Source organism: Physella acuta, unplaced genomic scaffold (assembly GCF_028476545.2).
Source record: "Physella acuta isolate Inbredline_101_S28 unplaced genomic scaffold, ASM2847654v3 ptg000562l, whole genome shotgun sequence".
Classification (NCBI taxonomy): Eukaryota; Metazoa; Mollusca; class Gastropoda; family Physidae; genus Physella; species Physella acuta.
In genome coordinates, this window is record NW_026732081.1 from 2,178,950 (window position 1) to 2,198,703 (window position 19,754).

The window sequence follows — 19,754 nt, forward strand, 5'->3', positions numbered from 1 at the left end:
CAACAATTGCTCCCACCCGCCTCATATCCTTCTATCTTGTTCATGTAAACGACTACCCTCTAACATCGAACCTAAGCTACGTTTCTTATCTTGTTCAAGTCGACATCCTAAGCCATGAACATTTTTAATCCTTATGATAAGACCGGTCGAAGAAAGTTCAATCATCGATTGAAACCTCGAGATTCAGGAAAAAATAATTTTATGATTTTCTATGAGATTTTTACTTAGTTCAAATAAATGTTTTTACAGCAAAAGTCTTCATCGATGTAGTGATTAAAATATGGCTTTAAATAATTTCCTACCTAGGATAAAAATAATTCAAGATTGTCTACTGATTATTGAATGGAATTAGATTCCTGGACAAAGATATTTTGTGGAAATCTGTTTCTGCGGGACTGTCCAAGCTAATTTGCTGGAAGAAGATGACTTTACAAGATTAGTCAGGATTTTCTGACTGCTTGTCTTTTGATACAATTGTTGAAAGCTCGGAGAAAATGTTGGTGTAGATAATAAGTTTAGTAATGTGATAAACAACGATGCTATATTCGGACTGTTCCCATTGTTATAAGGAGGTATTTATACATTAAAATGACATACATTTATATTTTTATTGTATTATGTACAAGGAAAGTGAATTACTTTATAGGTTATTATATTTGAACTGTGATATTTTTCCACAGAAAGAAGATTGACTTTTCACTTATTATAAAGTCTTATAGTCATTTTGTATTTATGAGTTTGCCTTGCTACATATTCAGACTGCTCAGAATGTTTAGCCTGCGAATGTATTTTAAACTGTCAATATATTTTAGACTACTGTAATATTTTAGACTACTAATACAATATTTTAGATTTTTCTAACATTTTGACCTGCTAATAAATTTAAGGCTGCTTTTAATTGTAGCTACATTTTCTACACGTAGCTAATGATTTTTTTATATACGTCAACGCCAACTAGTGTTCAGGTCTGTATTATGTAATCTCGGAGTAAGTATTCATTACAGGCTGGATATTTTGACAGAAGCAAGCATGAACCATGTTTAATTAAAGCAAGCATGAACCATGTTTAAAGCAAGCATGAACCATGTTTAAAGCAAGCATGAACCATGTTTAAAGCAAGCATGAACCATGTTTAAAGCAAGCATGAACCATGTTTAAAGCAAGCATGAACCGTGTTTAAAGCAAGCATGAACCATGTTTAAAGCAAGCATGAATCACGCTCAACAGATATTTCATTTACAGGTTTCTGAACTGAACCAAATTCAAAATTCTTTTTTCTGTGTAATTCGCCATTTTCTGGACAAAAAAAAATAATTTAAAAATAAAATTTGAAACAAAATGTGATAGCTTAAAAAAATAAAATCATTCCCAAATAACTTTCATCTCTGGAGCCAGACAAAGGGAAATCCGGGCTGGGAGGTATTTTTAGGTGCCAATTATTTGGATTTTATTACATCACAGTGTCGGCCATTTTGTCAGGGATGAATTTTCTAGAACAATAGCATCGTATGGTAGCATCAGGTTGTCGGGTTTATTCATAGAACATGTTCTATAGAACAGTAGCATCATATTGTAGCATGTCCTGTCTGTATGATTTGTGGAACATGTTCTCTAGAACAATAGCGTCATATTGTAGCATGTGCTATCTGTATGATTTGTGGAACATATTCTATAGAACAGTAGCATCATATTGTAGCATGTGCTATTTGTATGATTTATAGAACGTGTTCTATAGAACAGTAGCATCATATTGTAGCATGTGCTATCTGTATGATTTATAGAACGTGTTCTATAGAACAGTAGCATCATATTGTAGCATGTGCTATCTGTATGATTTGTGGAACATGTTCTATAGAACAATAGCATCATATTGTAGCATGTGCTATCTGTATGATTTGTGGAACATGTTCTATAGAACAATAGCATCATATTGTAGCATGTAGCATGTGCTATCTGTATGATTTACAGATTATGTTCTATAGAACAATAGCATCATATTGTAGCATGTGCTATCTGTATGATTTGTGGAACATGTACTATAGAACAATAGCATCATATTGTAGCATGTAGCATGTGCTATCTGTATGATTTACAGATTATGTTCTATAGAACAATAGCATCATATTGTAGCATGTGCTATCTGTATGATTTGTGGAACATGTACTATAGAACAATAGCATCATATTGTAGCATGTGCTATCTGTATGATTTGTGGAACATGTTCTATAGAACAATACCATCATATTGTAGCATGTGCTATCTGTATGATTTGTGGAACATATTCTATAGAACAATAGCATCATATTGTAGCATGTGCTATCTGTATGATTTGTGGAACATGTTCTATAGAACAATAGCATCATAATGTAGCATGTGCTATCTGTATGATTTGTGGAACATGTTCTATAGAACAGTAACATCGTGCTGAATCATGTGTTATATGTGTGTTTAAAAGAAAATGTTCTGTACACGAAACCTATAGTTTAAAAAATATATTTAAAGTCACGTTTTACAAAGAGTATATTTTATGAATCTTTTCTAAAGAATACAATATGTTCTAAGCGTAGGTTTATATAATCTTAAAAATTTATTTAGTAAAGTTTAAAAATAAATAAATTAGGTAATCAAGTAGTATTTAGACAGAATTTATTTAACTGGCTTCGTTAACCATATATTCGATTTGTTTGTTGAATAATGATACATTAGATTCAGATATCCAGTTCAATAGGATAAACTCAGCAGTCTTGTTTAGAAAAGATTCTACAGATTTGTTGAATATACTCGATTCAATGTGTTACGCACACAACTCCAAACTAGTAACACAATGATACCCAAACTTAATGAAACAGCATTAGGTCATTTTTAAAAATACTTTTTTAAAATTGATGAACATATTGCTGTAAAGTTATAGCTGCAATCTCGACGAATTTGATAAGTTTTAACCTTAAATTGACTAACTAATACAAATTATCGATTATTTCTACCGTTATTTAGAGGTATGACGTCACTCACCTAAGTCCATAGTACGCCACAGCTATAAACATATCTTCACTGAAGACTTCACCAAGTGGAAAAAAATTAAGTTGATGTGTTTGGCCATTCATTGTTGGTCCTGTTTGCCAGCGGTTATTTATTATGTGTTTTGACAATTTACTATTGGACCTATAATTGGCCAGCAGTTGATTCTGATGTACTTTGGCCATTGAATGTTGGCCCTAAAATTGGCCAGCAGTTGATTCTGATGTACTTTGGCCATTGACTGTTGGCCCTATAATTGGCCAGCAGTTGATTCTGATGTACTTTGGCCATTGAATGTTGGCCCTAAAATTGGCCAGCAGTTGATTCTGATATGTTTTGGCCATTTACTGTTGGCCCTATAATTGGCCAGCGATTGATTCCTCGAATGAGTACCTGGCCGAACTACTCCAGGCCATACCTTGGTACAGGTCGCAAGAAATTATTCCTGCTAGACGATCGTAACGAACAATGTGGAGCTTCAGGTAAAAGGTAATCAATGGAGCCGGGGCTTTAATTGGGAGAAAACCCACGGAACAAATGTCAAATATTTATTGAATTAGGGCCTTTGTTTTGTTTTAGATCGAAATGGTTTCCGTTTTTTTTGGCGAGAATGATTGTTGTTTGTTATAGGATGGTGGTGGGAATGTTGTGTGTGGTGAAGCTGGTTATGTGGAATACAGCATGTCAAATGTCAGATGACAAGGTGGGATGTGGCTCATGAAGTTACATGACATTTCAGTGTCATCAGGCATAGCGGTTTTTTCTCATTATACTTTGGTGACATCATACTTTGGTGACATTACAGTTTGGTGACATTATACTTTGGCGACATTATACTTTGGCGACATTATACTTTGGTGACATACTTTGGTGACATTATACTTTGGTGACATTATACTTTGGTGACATTATACTTTGCTGACATTATACTTTGCTGACATTATACTTTGGTGACATTATACTTTGTTGTCCTAATGTTTTTTTGTTTTTACGCTTGATTGTCATCAAGCTTTATTGTAATTAGGCTTTATCGTTATTGTGCTTTATTGTAATTATGCTTTATTGTCATTATGCTTTAAAGTACTGTATGGCGAAAAACGAGTCGAATTCCCAGCTTAAGCTGAAGACGGAAGTTAAAAATGGCTAGCATAATTTGTGTCTACACCGTCAAGCACTGCCGACTGTTTGGTTCTACTTTAGATTAGCACACGGTGTATCTACACGGTGAAGCGACGTGGGACATTAAGACAGGGGTCACAAAATGTGTGAACACCGTAAATCTACAAGAGATTAGCGCTAGCATAATATTGTCTAAACGGTGATCCGGTGTTGGATAAACACATTGAGATAAAAAAAACCCCACACATAACAAAGTGTGTATACACCGTACAATAGAGTTACAGTAAAATATATTTATTGGGGTTAGAGGTCAGAGTTTACGTGAGGACTCAGTTGTTTGTTTCAGACCTGACCCGATGCCTCGGAATTTCCTTCTATTTTAATCGAACAGTTTTGCTAAAGAGAAAAAAAAAACCTTTTAAAATATATTCTATTTCCTTTTAGCGAGCATTTAAAAGTGTCCTCTAAATTATGTTTTAAAACGTAATAGCTCAATCATCATATAAAATGGGATATGTAAAAAAAATATATTTGAAGCAAAGGGAATGAATCTACAAAGACGCGAGAGTTAACTCCCTGTAGCTGATAATTTCCCCACTCCGTCTTTGAAGCTATCTCGCGGGCGAGTAAAATGACAAATGTGTTATCTTTCCTTGTTTGAAGCTTCTCACCTTAACCCCTCCCTCCCCGGGGATTATTATCTCGAGATTAATTAAAGGTAAGCAGACAACGGTTTGCAGGAGATTCTAAAATCTAAATCCTGGGTAGTTAGCTACACCAGACTCGCTCCCCCCCCCCCCCCCCCCCTCATAAAGTAGCCATCTTTATTTTCCTATCGGCGTTGGATCAAACCCATCATACAAGAACCGTGGCTATAACCAGAGATTTGTTGGAAGATGAAAGAAACGCTAAAAGCTGGAACATATCTCATCGCGATTACGTCTCGCAGCTGTGATGTACGGATAATTCCAGAACATCATCATCACATCACCACTTCCCCTTGCAGTAGCGGCGACAAGAAACAGCCACCAAAGTATTTTAATGATAATAAGCCGGAAATTGGCCGCAATTAAATACTATAACGTGATGGGGGTTTTATTAGAGCTATTAAAAATTGCTCTCTGATTTAGGTAAAAGTGAAAAACCGTAAACATAGTTGACTTAGAAGGTTATTTTCGCTTGGGTTGCGTCCCCTTAAACTAAAGAAAATGGTCGGGATTTAATGATAATTTAAAGAATATTCAAGGATGAAAGGTTGGTAACACTTTGACACTAAGTGCGATAGTTTTGCCACAAGCCTTTTTTGTATAAAGGAGTGTGTGTGTTTTTTTTTTTATATTTCATAAAAAATGTCTAGAATTTGATAGAAAATAAATCTCAATAAATTGGTCAGTTGATTCTGTCAATAATAGAAATGAAAATAATTTTTGTAAACCCTATGCTAAAAACAAACTTAGCTTTAGTACATTTTTTTTAGATTAAAAGTCATGTATATTTTTGCGAAAGTAAATTACATTGAAATTGTAAGAAGATTCTAATAAATTATTAAAATATTTTAAGTCTGTATGAGCATTTCCTAAATAAGATTTTGAAAAAGAATACACTGATTATATCGATCGATTTATCGATTAATACATTGATTAATACATTGATTGATACATTGATTGATACATTGATGCCAGTTGGGGTTAATACAGCTTTTCCAATATTTAATCATTCGTAAATTAGTTCGTTTATCAAAAGGAAATGAATAAATTAATTCTTATACTCGTTAGTTAATCTGTTCTATAATTAATTATTGGTAAATTTGTTCATGTAACTTAGATTGGTTAATCTCTTATTTTAATTAATTACAGATAAATCTGTCCCTATAATTAATTATTGGTAGATCAATATCTCTTTTCGTTCATTTGATACATCTGTCCTTAAAATCAATTATTGTGTAAACCTGTTCCTATAATCAATTATCGGATAAATCTGCTGTAATAATTGAGGGTTGATGAATCTTTTCCTGAGGATATTTTATTCACATCACGAGGCGGAATGATGATGTGACAAAGAAAATCCCAGAGTCGGGGCAGACGTCATTGGTGAACACCTGCCCCATGCCCTACAGCCATCCAATGGGAGTGAGAAGCTCTGGCACCGGAAACAGAAGTCAGACAGGAAATGGGATGTGTGGGGGAGGTCGTGTGGGGGGTAGGTTGGGTTGGGTGGGAGGGTGAGGTAGTGTGGGCGGTAGGTTGGGTGGGGGAGGGTGAGGTAGTGTGTGGTGAGGTCGTGAGGGGAGGTAGGTTGGGTTGGGGAGGGTGAGGTGGTGTGTGGGGAGGTCGTGAGGGGGGGGGGTAGGTTGGGTTTGGGAGGGTGAGGTGGTGTGTTGGGAGGCCGTGAGGGGGGGGTAGGTTGGGTTGGGGAGGATGAGGTAGTGTGTGTATGGGGGGGGGGGGGGAAGGAGATACACGTTGGTTGATATGTTGGTGGCAGGAGGGATTGTGAAGTAGTTTGAAGTTGTGTAGTATATCTGAGGTAGTGTGAGGTATTGTGAGATATCTGAGATAGTGTGAGGTATTTTGAGATATCTGAGATAGTGTGAGTTATCTGAAATAGTGTGAGGTATCTGAGGTATCTGAGGTATTGTGAGGTACTGAGGTATTTGAGATATGTTAGATATTAGGTAGTGTGAGGTAGTGTGAGGTAGTGTGAGGTAGTGTGAGTTATCTGAAATAGTGTGAGGTATCTGAGGTATCTGAGGTATTGTGAGGTACTGAGGTATTTGAGATATGTTAGATATTAGGTAGTGTGAGGTAGTGTGAGGTAGTGTGAGGTAGTGTGAGTTATCTGAAATAGTGTGAGGTATCTGAGGTATCTGAGGTATTGTGAGGTACTGAGGTATTTGAGATATGTTAGATATTAGGTAGTGTGAGGTAGTGTGAGGTAGTGTGAGGTAGTGTGAGTTATCTGAAATAGTGTGAGGTATCTGAGGTATCTGAGGTATTGTGAGGTACTGAGGTATTTGAGATATGTTAGATATTAGGTAGTGTGAGGTAGTGTGAGGTAGTGTGAGGTAGTGTGAGGTATATGCGATATGTTAAATATGAGGTAGTGTGAGGTAGTGTGAGGTAGTGTGAGGTAGTGTGAGGTAGTGTGAGGTATATGAGATATGTTAAATATGAGGTAGTGTGAGGTAGTGTGAGGTAGTGTGAGGTAGTGTGAGGTATATGAGATATGTTAAATATGAGGTAGTGTGAGGTAGTGTGAGGTAGTGTGAGGTAGTGTGAGGTAGTGTGAGGTAGTGTGAGGTAGTGTGAGGTAGTGTGAGGTATATGAGATATGTTAGTTATGAGGTAGTGTGAGGTAGTGTGAGGTAGTGTGAGGTAGTGTGAGGTATATGAGATATGTTAGTTATGAGGTAGTGTGAGGTAGTGTGAGGTAGTGTGAGGTAGTGTGAGGTAGTGTGAGGTATATGAGATATGTTAGATATGAGGTAGGGTAATGTTGTGTTACGTAGTGTGATTTAGTATGAGGTACCTGATGTAGTATGAGATAATGTAAGATAGGATAGTACTAATAATAAAGTCACGTCACCATGTAGACTCAGCTACTTAAAGGTAGTAAACGCTTAACGACACACCCTAAAGAGGAAGAGACAGATGAAACTATAGAGAAAGTCACAGAAGAAAATGAGCAAATAAAAACATGGCGCAAGTAAAAGAGGAAACAGAGAGAGGAAGCGAGCAGTTGGACGGAGAGAAAAGACGAACACCACAAGGTCATTTAATTGATAGACAGAAAAGACCAGCACCCCCCCCCCCCCCACCTCCCTACCCATTCTCACATGCGTTTTCATCATTACAGTTAAGACATCCTGTGTTTTCGTTATTCTGCTTCTGAAATCTGAAAAGATTATTTAGAATTATAAAAATCGTTTGCTTAAAAGATGTCCTCAGTGTTGTCAAAAAAATAAATATCGACCTCATTTTCCAGCGCTGCACTGATTTGTTTTTAAATAGAACAAGGGGAGGCAACGCGAGAGGTGGGGGACTCAGGAGCCCGGGCGGTAATACCCGGTCTAGAGAAATCTTAAGTAAACACCTGCTTTCTGCTGGAGCAGAAGGCGTTTGTCAGAGGTCAAGAAATAATTTCCAGGTTTTTCCGCTTTCGTATTGTTAAACTGCATTCATTGTACGAGGCTTGGGCTGTTTAACCTGGTTAAACCACATGTAAGGCACTATATTTCGTTCAGTTAGCTTGGTTAAACTGTATGTAAGGCACCAGGTTAGCGTGGTTAACATACAATCTTGGTACTAGGTTAAGGTTAGTTAGTAAAGTTAACTAGAATTAATAGTTATGTTAAGATGATCATGTTGACTGCCATAGTAGGTAGAGGAATTCTTTCAGCTGTATTGTTGGCTCATTGGCCAGGGTGTACAGTAACTGACGAACAGTAGTCCAGATTTCACTGTTCTTGAGAACAACCACAATAAAACACAAAGTTAGACACATCAATAAGACACGAGTTTTTAAAGAGAAACTTGTAGACTTTAATGAGTTTTAGGGACGAGGTTGGCCAGGAAACAGTTGCTTTAAAGTGGACCTTCAGCTTGACTGGTGCCTAATTATTGATGGGTGCTCTTCAGGCAGAAGATTGCTTCATTAACGTCTGGCGTATGGTCTGGATAGATGGTCCGATCTGTGGTCAAGTGTGTTGGTCCTGTATATTGTCGTCTGTTGGTCCTACATATGGTCACGTATGTTGGTCCTACATATGGTCAAGTATGTTGGTCCTACATATGATCAAGTATGTTGGTCCTACATATGGTCAAATATGTTGGTCCTACATATGGTCAAGTATGTTGGTCCTACATATGGTCAAGTATGTTGGTCCTACATATGGTCAAGTATGTTGGTCCTACCTATGGTCAAGTATGTCCTACATATGGTCAAGTATGTTGGTCCTACATATGATCAAGTATGTTGGTCCTACATATGGTCAAGTATGTTGGTCCTACATATGGTCAAGTTTGTTAGTCCTACATATGGTCAAGTATGTTGATCCTACATATGGTCAAGTATGTCCTACATATGGTCAAGCATGTTGGTCCTACATATGGTCAAGTATGTCCTACATATGGTTAAGTATGTTGGTCTACATATGGTCAAGCATGTTGGTCCTACATATGGTCAAGTATGTCCTACATATGGTTAAGTATGTTGGTCTACATATGGTCAAGCATGTTGGTCCTACATATGGTCAAGTATGTCCTACATATGGTTAAGTATGTTGGTCTACATATGGTCAAGTATGTTGGTCCTACATATGGTCACGTCTGTTGGTCTACATATGGTCAAGTTTGTTGGTCCTACATATGGTCAAGTTTGTTGCTCCAACATATGGTCAAGTATGTCCTACATATGGTCAAGTTTGTTGCTCCAACATATGGTCAAGTATGTTGGTCCTACATATGGTCACGTCTGTTGGTCTACATATGGTCATGTTTGTTGGTCCTACATATGGTCAAGTATGTCCTACATATGGTTAAGTATGTTGGTCCTACATATGGTCACGTCTGTTGGTCTACATATGGTCAAGTTTGTTGGTTCTATATATAACCAGAGCTAAACCAACATAAACTATAAATGCATAATTAATTTAACTAATGAGCTGATAAGTAAATTTAGACTAAGACAAGATCACACGTTTCTGTGATATTAATTTCAGTCTCGATAAAATCTCTTACAAAATTAACTGATTCTTATTTTATCAGTTAATTCATAAAGCTGCAAGCACCAAAAATAATAATAATCATCATCTTTATCATCATCGTTCCTGTGATCCACTTGTGAACATAGAGACGCAACCTATCCATGGTACTCAGTTCTGAGCGATTCCACCAAGCACCAACACACAAGCACATAGAACTCTTTAGATAACAATACATTCCTCGTATACTCTACCCTATTTACAAGATAACTGCTCTCCCTTAGATGTAGGCGTTTGCCAGCTTCAAATGGTGTTAGCTTACCAAACGTAAGCATATGCCTGTTTAATTACTTCATTAATAGCTGATTAGCTTTCAAACAAAAAGCCTCTTTAATTCTGCACTTCAAGTATATTTTATTTGTCACCAGCGCAACTTGATTTCGTGGGATAAATAAATAATTGATTTTTAAACTGTTTTAGTGTAGGCCCGAGATTCTCGAATAAAAACTAAACGTTTATTGATTTGCTGGACTGTGTTTCGTTGACAGAAACTAGGTTTTTTCTCTCGCTCAGATAAGCAGATATTGTTTCATAAGAAATGTAATCAGGAGATTTAAAGGGAATATGACACACACAGACACATAAACAAATATACTCACAATCATATGCACACACTCGTAGGCCTAAGTACACAGCCGCACACACCCACCCATATATATATATATATATATATATATATATATATATATATATATATATATATATATATATATATATATATATATATATATATATATATATATATATGTGTGTGTGTGTGTGTTTATATGTGCTGCCAATTTTGTATATTTCAGTTTAAAGCAAATAACACTTTTTCGTATTAAATTTATATAGAATTGTAAATCTAATTTTATTATTGTTTGTCAATGTTATTTGAATAACAAATGCTACCATCGTTATCAAGTTTCGAGTTTTCAGTGAGTTTCATTTTAGGTGTGAGCGGACTTAGGCCTTTTAGTGACCAAGTGATCTAGGCCTGACCAGGGGATATAGGCCTTTGTTGACTAGTGGATCTAGGCCTTCGACCAGGGGATCTAGGTCTTCGACCAGGGGATCTAGGCCTTTGTTGACCAGGGAATCTAGGCCTTTGTTGACCAGGGGATCTAGGCCTTTGTTGACCAGGGGATCTAGGCCTTCGACCAGGGGATCTAGGTTTTTGTTGACCTGGCGATCTAGGCCTTTGTTGACCAGAGGATCTAGGCCTTTGTTGACCAGGGGATCTAGGCCTTTGTTGACCAGGTGATCTAGGCCTTTGTTGACCAGGGAATCTAGGCCTTTGTTGACCAGGTGATCTAGGCCTTTGTTGACCAGGGAATCTAGGCCTTTGTTGACCAGGGGATCTAGGCCTTTGTTGACCAGGGGATCTAGGCCTTTGTTGACCAGGTGATCTAGGCTGCTTTGTTGACCAGGGGATCTAGGCCTTTGTCGACCAGGTGATCTAGGCCTTTGTTGACCAGGGAATCTAGGCCTTTGTTGACCAGGGGATCTAGGCCTTTGTTGACCAGGTGATCTAGGCTTTGTGGACCAGGTGATCTAGGCCTTTGTTGACCAGGGGATCTAGGCCTTTGTTGACCAGGGGATCTAGGTCTTTGTTGACCAGGGTATCTAGGCCTTCGACCAGGGGATATAGGCCTTTGTTGACCAGGGGATCTAGGCCTTTGTTGACCAGGGGATCTAGGCCTTTGTTGACCAGTAGATCTAGGCCTTTGGCCATGGGATATTGGCCTGTACTGACCAAGGGATCTAGGTCTATGTGAACAGTGTATGTGTCAGGTAAGAAAAGATCGTGGGGGAAGGGGGGGGGGGGGCATCGTGAACGGATCACAGGACATGACTGTATTAGTATACACACATTTACAAACTTTTACAAACTTTTACAAACATTTACAAACAGTTACAAACATCCGCACATATTTACAAACATTTACAATTATTTACAATTATTTACAAACATTTACAAACTTTTACAAACATTTACAAACTTACTGGACCAGGAAGATGAGGCCCGGCGGTAGCTTGAGAATCTCAGTCATGTTCTGAACAAACTGTAGTCCAACTGGAGTGCTCACCCTGAAAAACACACACAGATTTGACTCACCCGCACATCAACGTTACATGAATAAATCAAAGACATTCACACCGATGTTCCTGGTTTTACGTGGCAGATAAGTGAAGATTAAAATCCGTTCATTACTTGAGAATCAAAAATTAATCACTTTAAATATATATGTAGAAAAGGGTAATATATAACTGTAATTCTAAAGCAAATACAACAACAGCACTAGAGAGTTTGCTTTTTTATTTTTATTTTATTTTATTTTATTTTTTTTATTTTTATTTTTTTTTATATTTTTTTTTTACTATCACTAGAGAGTTTGCAAAAAAAAACCCCATCTCTTATAACATTTAACATTTGTTTTAGCAGTTAGAAAGAAATTGTTTTAAGTGAAAATTTAATTCAATATGGGGTTGCTTTGATAAATTTTATTTTTTTCGTATTTTATAAAGAATGAACTGCATACTTGCTAGATCTAGATTTAGATCGTGACATTTTAAAAAACAAGTTAAGTAAAAATGTTGGCAGCATTTGTGAGATTGGAAAGAACACGATAACAGGAAAGTCGGAGATTGTTGAGAGAAAAGAGTTATTGCTCCTGATAATATAGAACGTATGGAGCTATTGCTCCAGATAACATAGAAAGTATAGAGTTACTGCTCCTATAATATAGAGAGTATAGAGTTACTGCGCCTATAATAAAGAAGGTATAGAGTTACTGCTCCTATAATATAGAAAGTATAGAGTAACTGCTCCTATAATATAGAAACTAAAGAGTTGCTGCTCCATAGATTAAAGAGTTATTGCTCTATAGGTTATAGAATGCACTGCATTACATGGGTATTGATAGGATTGTTGGAAGAGGAAGCGAGGTCCACCTTTCGATATATATATATATATATATATATATATATATATATATATATATATATATATATATATATATATATATGATTGGTAGATATTTTCTAATTTTTGGGTTTAGGTGGGTGTAGGTAATTGACCTCTTTTGACTAACGTGCTAACGCCCATGTGGTGTTATAGTTCCTGAGAATTCAGAAAGTACTGAGTTATAGTTCTTAGAATTCAGAAAGTACTGAGTTATAGTTCCTTAGAATTCAGAAAGTACTGAGTTATAGTTCTTGAAAGTTCACAAAATGTAGTTATCGGTCCTGGGGTCACCTGTTTGTCATTTTTCTTTTAACGGACAACGTCAGAGAAGGGAAGATGAGTGGAGTGAGAAGGGGGGGGGGGGGTGGACAAGCTTGTGTAAAATGCTCTAATTGCAGTGCCGCCATTTTCTTTGTCATTATTTCAACTCTTCGCCAACGGGTTCTCTCCCTGCCTCGCACCGACAAATTTTGGCGAAAATCAATGGGCACGTAACTCCCGCCTTCATTTCTTACATTACAGCGTCTTCATGGGAAACCACTCGTGTGCCCTGCAACACTGCAGGGCTTCTCTACAAACCCAGCGTTCAGAACGTTGCTGTGGGGAACCCATAGATATCGTCCGAATCTCTCAAGTTTCCATCATGCTCTACCACTGGCTGTTTGATTTCCACACCGTAATGCCAGCAGAGGTCATGTGTACACGCTTCATGAGCTGCTCTGTCAAAGCCTTCTATAACATTGCCAATGTTAAAACTGATTTGGAATCAAATTATTTATATAAAAAAATATAACTTGGACAGATTTTTATTATATCATGTATTTAAAGATATTTTATTTCAAAATGAATATAGATGAATAAAAAATGAAATACGAAAGAATGGAAGCATTAATTAGCGAAAAAAATTAAAAGAAATGTATCAATTATTTTATTATAAAAAGTTGTAAAGCTAACAGAAGGATTGCGCTTGAATAATTCAATCCGTGTACATTATTACATTTAAAACAACGGGGAAAAGACAAGACAGAATGTGATACTAAAAAAAAATGTTTTCAATTACGTTGTTTTAATTAAAGTTATCAAATTCTGGTTGGTTGTGCTGATGTAGATGTTGGTGGTAGTGGTGTTGGTGGTTGCGGTGTTGGTGGTTGTGGTAATGGTGGTTGTGGTGTTAGTGGTGTTGGTGGTAGTGGTGTTGGTGGTTGTGGTGTTGGTGGTTGTGGTGTTGGTGGTTCCCAGGTTGGTGGTAGTGGTGTTGGTGGTAGTATTGTTGGTGGTAGTGGTGTTGGTAGTAGTGGTGGTGGTGGAAGTGTTATTGTTGTTGGTTGTGTTGTTGTTGGTAGTGGTGTTGGTGGTAGTGGTGGTTGTGTTGTTGGTGGTTGTCAGGTTGGTGGTAGTGGTGGTGGTGGAAGTGTTATTGTGATGCTGGTGGAAGTGGTGTTGGTGGTAGTGGTGTTGGTGGCAGTGGTGTTGGTGGTAGTGGTGTTGGTGGTAGTGGTGTTGGTGGTTGTGTTGTTGGTGGTTGTGATGCCGGTGGAAGTGGTGTTGGTGGTAGTGGTGTTGGTGGTAGTGGTGTTGGTGGTAGTGGTGTTGGTGGTAGTGGTGTTGGTGGTTGTGTTGTTGGTAGTTGTGATGTTGGTAGAAGTGGTGTTGGTGGTAATGGTGTGATGTTGGTGGTTGTGGTGTAAGTGACAATTTGTTTGAGACTGTTGTGCAGGTGGTTGTCAGGTTGGTGGTTGTAGTGTTGTTAGGTGGATGTGTTAATGCGGTTGTGATGTTTGTGACAGTGGTGTTGGTGCCAGTGGTATTGGCGGCAATGTTGTTGGTGTTAGTGGTGTTGGTTTTTGTGGTGGTAGTGATGGTGGTAGTGATGGTGACATGCTGACGGTAGATGAAGAAGTCGTAGATAACATAGATGATGTGGACGGACCTTTGTGCTATACCACTATAATGACGACAGACGTCAAGAAAACCCATGCTCTACATTATTACTGCACATTAATTAATTAGTTTCAAAGATCACGAAAAATCTCCATTTTGTTCGTGTATCCAAAAGTATCCTACTCAAGTCAACGTAATACGGTTTTAATCCAAGCCTACACAAAAAAAAAAAAAATAACGTAGGATTGTATTTTTACTATTAAACTAAGTCATCAGCATTATCATCATCATTTCTGGGACATTAAGTAGCCATTACTTAATCATTTGTAAAGAAATAACAAGGCAAAAAATATTTTAATACATAAAATATCCTTCATCCAGAAATACAAGTTTGATCAGCGCAATGCGATTGGTTTTCATAAGAAATAAGACCTGCATTACCGTAATGGTCGTTTTCTTTCACTTAAAGTGATGCTTCTATTATCTAAAAAGTTTTGTGTTTTTAAAATTTGAAATATTTTTCGATTCTTTTTGTAACTGTTATTGTGGGAAAACTTAAAATACAAGCAGGCCCTGGGTTTATGGGGATCAAAGAGTTTAATCTGGTGATCTGCTGATTAAGGTAAGGTTGTGAGTGGGATTTATACCTGACAGAGCCATGTAATATGCGGAGGTTGTATTCAGGTAAAATGAGGTAAATATGTCAGGTTTTCATTTCTGGCATATCAATCAAGGTAGGTGTATGTTTTTTCAAACAAAATTACGTAGGACAATGATATTTTTGTAAAGAAAGGCTAATAAGAATAAAATTTCATGAGACAAGTAGGCCTATTTATTTGTAAAAAAATAAGACTGAAATTACGTGGGACTAGTATTTTTGTAAAGAAAAGAAAATAAGAATGAAACTACGTCGTTAGATACTGGCTAAAGTAGGCGTAATATGTAATGGACGTGCTAAAGTAGGAGTAATATGTAATGGACGTGCTAAAGTAGGAGTAATATCGAATGGACGTATGGGATTAAATACTTTTGCCATCCAGTCAAGTTTGTCACATGCTAAATACGCCAGTTTTAATTGAGGCATTTTCACTTGGACTTAGTAAAGACCAGAGATTTACACGGGTTGGATTTGAAAGGGAAATCCTTTTTTCTGGAATTGTTCTAGCAAAAGAATTAATAAAGAAGTAAATTTGTTATATGCAAATAATGGTAGTTGAGTTTTGAATTAGTAAATGGTTTTTAGTAAAATCTTTTAAAATACAAACAGAATTTTTTTTATTCTTTGCATCGCTCCCGTCCAACTATAAAAAGAGTATAAATAGATGTTAGATTAGGTCTGATAGGCAACATGACTATGTTAATCTAGAACACATTCTTAGGTTTAACTAGAGCAGAGGATTAACAGGATCACACGACTTGGTTTAATTGGAAGACAGGATTACTAGGCTGAATTTGGAGGCGTTACGACAAGGCTTATCACGAAATGATAAACACATAACGACATATCGTGATATCTCTAGAGGTCTGAGTAGCTAGATGACAAAGTAAGGTGCAGTTCCTGGTGGACTTCCAATATCTAGACCAGCTAGCTTCAGGTTTACAGAAAATGTGACTTTAGTAGCAAATAGTGGTAGTGGTGTATGTGTGTGTGGGTGGGGGGAGGGGAGGGGAGGAGAGGCGAGGAAGGGGGATATTGCAGTCTAAATAAAAAATAGAAAAAAACTTGCATGGTTACCTTTGATTAACACATGGTAGTTAATTACATTTGGTAATAAATATATGATACTGAATTGACTAAAAACTATTCATTATTATTTTAATAGATATATTGATTATCAACAAAAATTAGTTGATTAATAAATTGCTCTATTAATATTACATGTTAATAGATCAATACACCAAAGCATAATACTTTCAGTATGCATAGTAATAATTACAATATTAAAACTATTTACTAGGGTTACTGAAATTACTGTTTCTGTTAAATTTTTAGTGATAATTTTTGAACAAACTGTAGATAAGTGATATATAGATACTGTAAAACTTCAGCTCTAAGGTAAGTCGGTGAGTACAATGTTGCTGGGAGGAATTTAGCCTGGAGCTGTAGAGATACTTACTCTTTGGACAGCTGCAGGTACATGGAGTGGGAGTCCACAGCTCTCGCTTTACTGGCAGCATCACCGTTCTGTCCCTCCTCGTTGGGTTGAACAGTGCTCGATGGTTTGTCGTCGCTTGGTTCTGGCAGGATGGAAAGGCGGAAATACGTCATTTGTAGTTCTTTTCAAACTGTGTTGATACAGTCTTTATATACATATATATATATATATATATATATATATATATATATATATATATATATATATATATGTATATGTATATATATATATATGTATATATATATATATATATATATATTTACATAAATACATACGTACACACACAAACACAGAAACACACACACACACACATATATATATATATATATATATATATATATATATATATATATATATATATTATATTTGTATCTATATATGTTAAAATACAATCAGGCAATTTTTCCGTATCTGCCTGGGCACTTGTGGGCGTGGCAGATGAAAGAAATGTCGACTTATTCCGAAATTTCGGAAAGGGAAACCACTCGATAAAATATAAATAAACACACAATTTGTTGATTGTCATATTATTGTGAGTCATAAAGAGCTGAAAAAACCCCATCTTTCTTCTATGTTATCTTACAATTTCTATCTATAAATGTTAAAGAAAACAGGAGGCCTATATTGAAAATGGAAATATAGCATTTTGAAATTTTTATTTTCAATGTATAAATTAGTGAATGTTTGTCGATTGTTGAAGGCAAATGTTAAAAAAAGCTCGTTAAAATGTGATATGATTAACTAAACATTCATCTAAAGTTTACATCGTACTGAGCATACTTTAGGGGAAGGGTAGAACAAAACGACCAAATAGCAATGTATGGTACTAATATTTTAGTTAGTATTCAGGTTAGTGTTACACAGTAAGACTAGCATTATATATATATATATATATATATATATATATATATATATATATATATATATATATATATATATATATATATATATATAGCATGTGTGTGTGTATAATTGTGTATGTGTGCATGATAGCGTGCCCCAACAAAGACACTTTCTCCAGTAACATATTGGTTGGGTCGAGACTGTTATTGCCTTTCGATTTTTTCCCCTTGAAATATGAAATCAATAGGGCCACCAACCCGCCACCAACCCGAGTAAATGCCGGTTCTGACCGGACGCACGGCAGGAAATACGATGCCCACTGATAGGCTGCGTCTTCTCTGCCGGCAAATTGACAGCCGTGTCAGACAAAGTGTGTATGGCAGATGAATGTCGTCCGTCAAACATCAAACACGGCCGATAAATCTTTGGTTCCGGATGGTGATAATTAGCTAGCTCTGAGCTAATAATAGTTTAGAGTTAAAACAATGGGAGCTCAATACAAGGGAGGTAATTAACTATCTCTTCGTTGACAAAACATTAGGCTGAAACTATGAGCATCTCAGGGGCGGTAATTATTTAGCTCTGCTCTGACGACATATTGGATTAAGCTATGGGGAGCCCGATACAGGGGCGGTAATTACTTGGCTGTGTGCTGATAACACACTGGGGTTAAAATATTGGCAGGCCAATATAGAAGAGGTAATTAATTAGCTCTTTTCTACACACCCGAGGTAATATATTGTCTTGGTGTGGTGAGAGTCGATGTGGTTGGGGACATCTTCTTGTTACAAGTTATGGTGAATGGGAAGAGGGGGTAACTGGTTTAGACTGGTCTGACATGTCTGGTTAAGTGGACATGGCAGTACCTGGACAGATGGACCTAATATTATCTGGGCAGATGGACCTACTATTACCTGGGCAGATGGACCTAAATATTACCTGGCTAGGTGGACCTAGTATTACCTGGCTAGGTGGACCTAATGTTATCTGGCTAGGTGGACCTAATATTACCTGGACAGGTGAAACTAGCAGTAATTGGATTTGTGAGTTGCAGTACGTTTAGCCTACCGTCACATTACGTTTCTCCTCACCAAGCCCCCACCCCAATTATATATATATATATATATATATATATATATATATATATATATATATATATATATATATATATATATATATATATATGTATGTATATATATATATATATATATATATATTTATATATATATATATATATATATATATATACATGTTAACTACAACTACAAACATTTTATGATGTGCATTTTTAAAAATTTGCAAATGATCTTTTCTAATGAAATATTTTACCTATTGATTATTTTGTTTCTTTTTCACTCTCAGTGTATTAATATTTCATTTTCAACAAAAAATATACAACAATATACACAAATTATAATTTCTCTGAAAGTCGTAATTTAAAATAACTTTTGAAAACATTTGTAAAAAAATATTTTTCTTTACATCTTAAACATGAAGAAAAATCAATCTGATTTCGTTGAAATAATCAAAAGGCATTAAGTCCATGATTATCTCCCCTTATGCCTGATGAAACCCTAGCGATGGCGTCTATGTACAGCCATGTTTTCTAGAACAATCGACCCGTCCAAGGCCCTCCTTTTATCAAAATCCATTATGTGCGTTGAACCTTTTAATAGCAAAGCGGACACCTTCATTTTCGTCCTCAAATCCCCCCCCCCCCTCCTTTGTGATCGGTTAAAAAAATCCTGTTTCCGGCCAAGCCTAGCTCTAAATTATTGATTGACGGAAACAACTCAAAGAGTTTATTTTGTGTAGTTGGGCGAGGGGGGGGGGGGATACAGTCTTAAGAGATAGGCCACTGGTAGTTTAATAAGGGAGACAACGTTTAAGTCACACTGTGAAGGAGATAGGTGAGTGATGGTTTTATAAGGGAGATAATGTTGACTTTGTGGAGATAGACTAGGTCTAGCTGTACAATGTTAAACTATCACAACCTACGGGAGATTTGTTGGCTATAGTTTTACAAGGG

General features: G+C 36.5%; 1 protein-coding gene across 1 annotated transcript in view; it reads right to left on the reverse strand.

The window, feature by feature from the left end:
- The window catches only part of LOC131946479 (receptor-type tyrosine-protein phosphatase N2), a 242,185-nt gene that overhangs the window by 113,643 nt on the left and 108,788 nt on the right, over nucleotides 1–19,754 (reverse strand). Inside the window, exons 7-8 of the mRNA XM_059307257.1 lie at nucleotides 16,844–16,964; nucleotides 11,885–11,968 (exon numbers count right to left, since the gene is read on the reverse strand). Coding sequence (XP_059163240.1) covers nucleotides 11,885–11,968; nucleotides 16,844–16,964 — 205 coding nt within the window. The remainder of the gene's footprint in view (nucleotides 1–11,884; nucleotides 11,969–16,843; nucleotides 16,965–19,754) is intronic.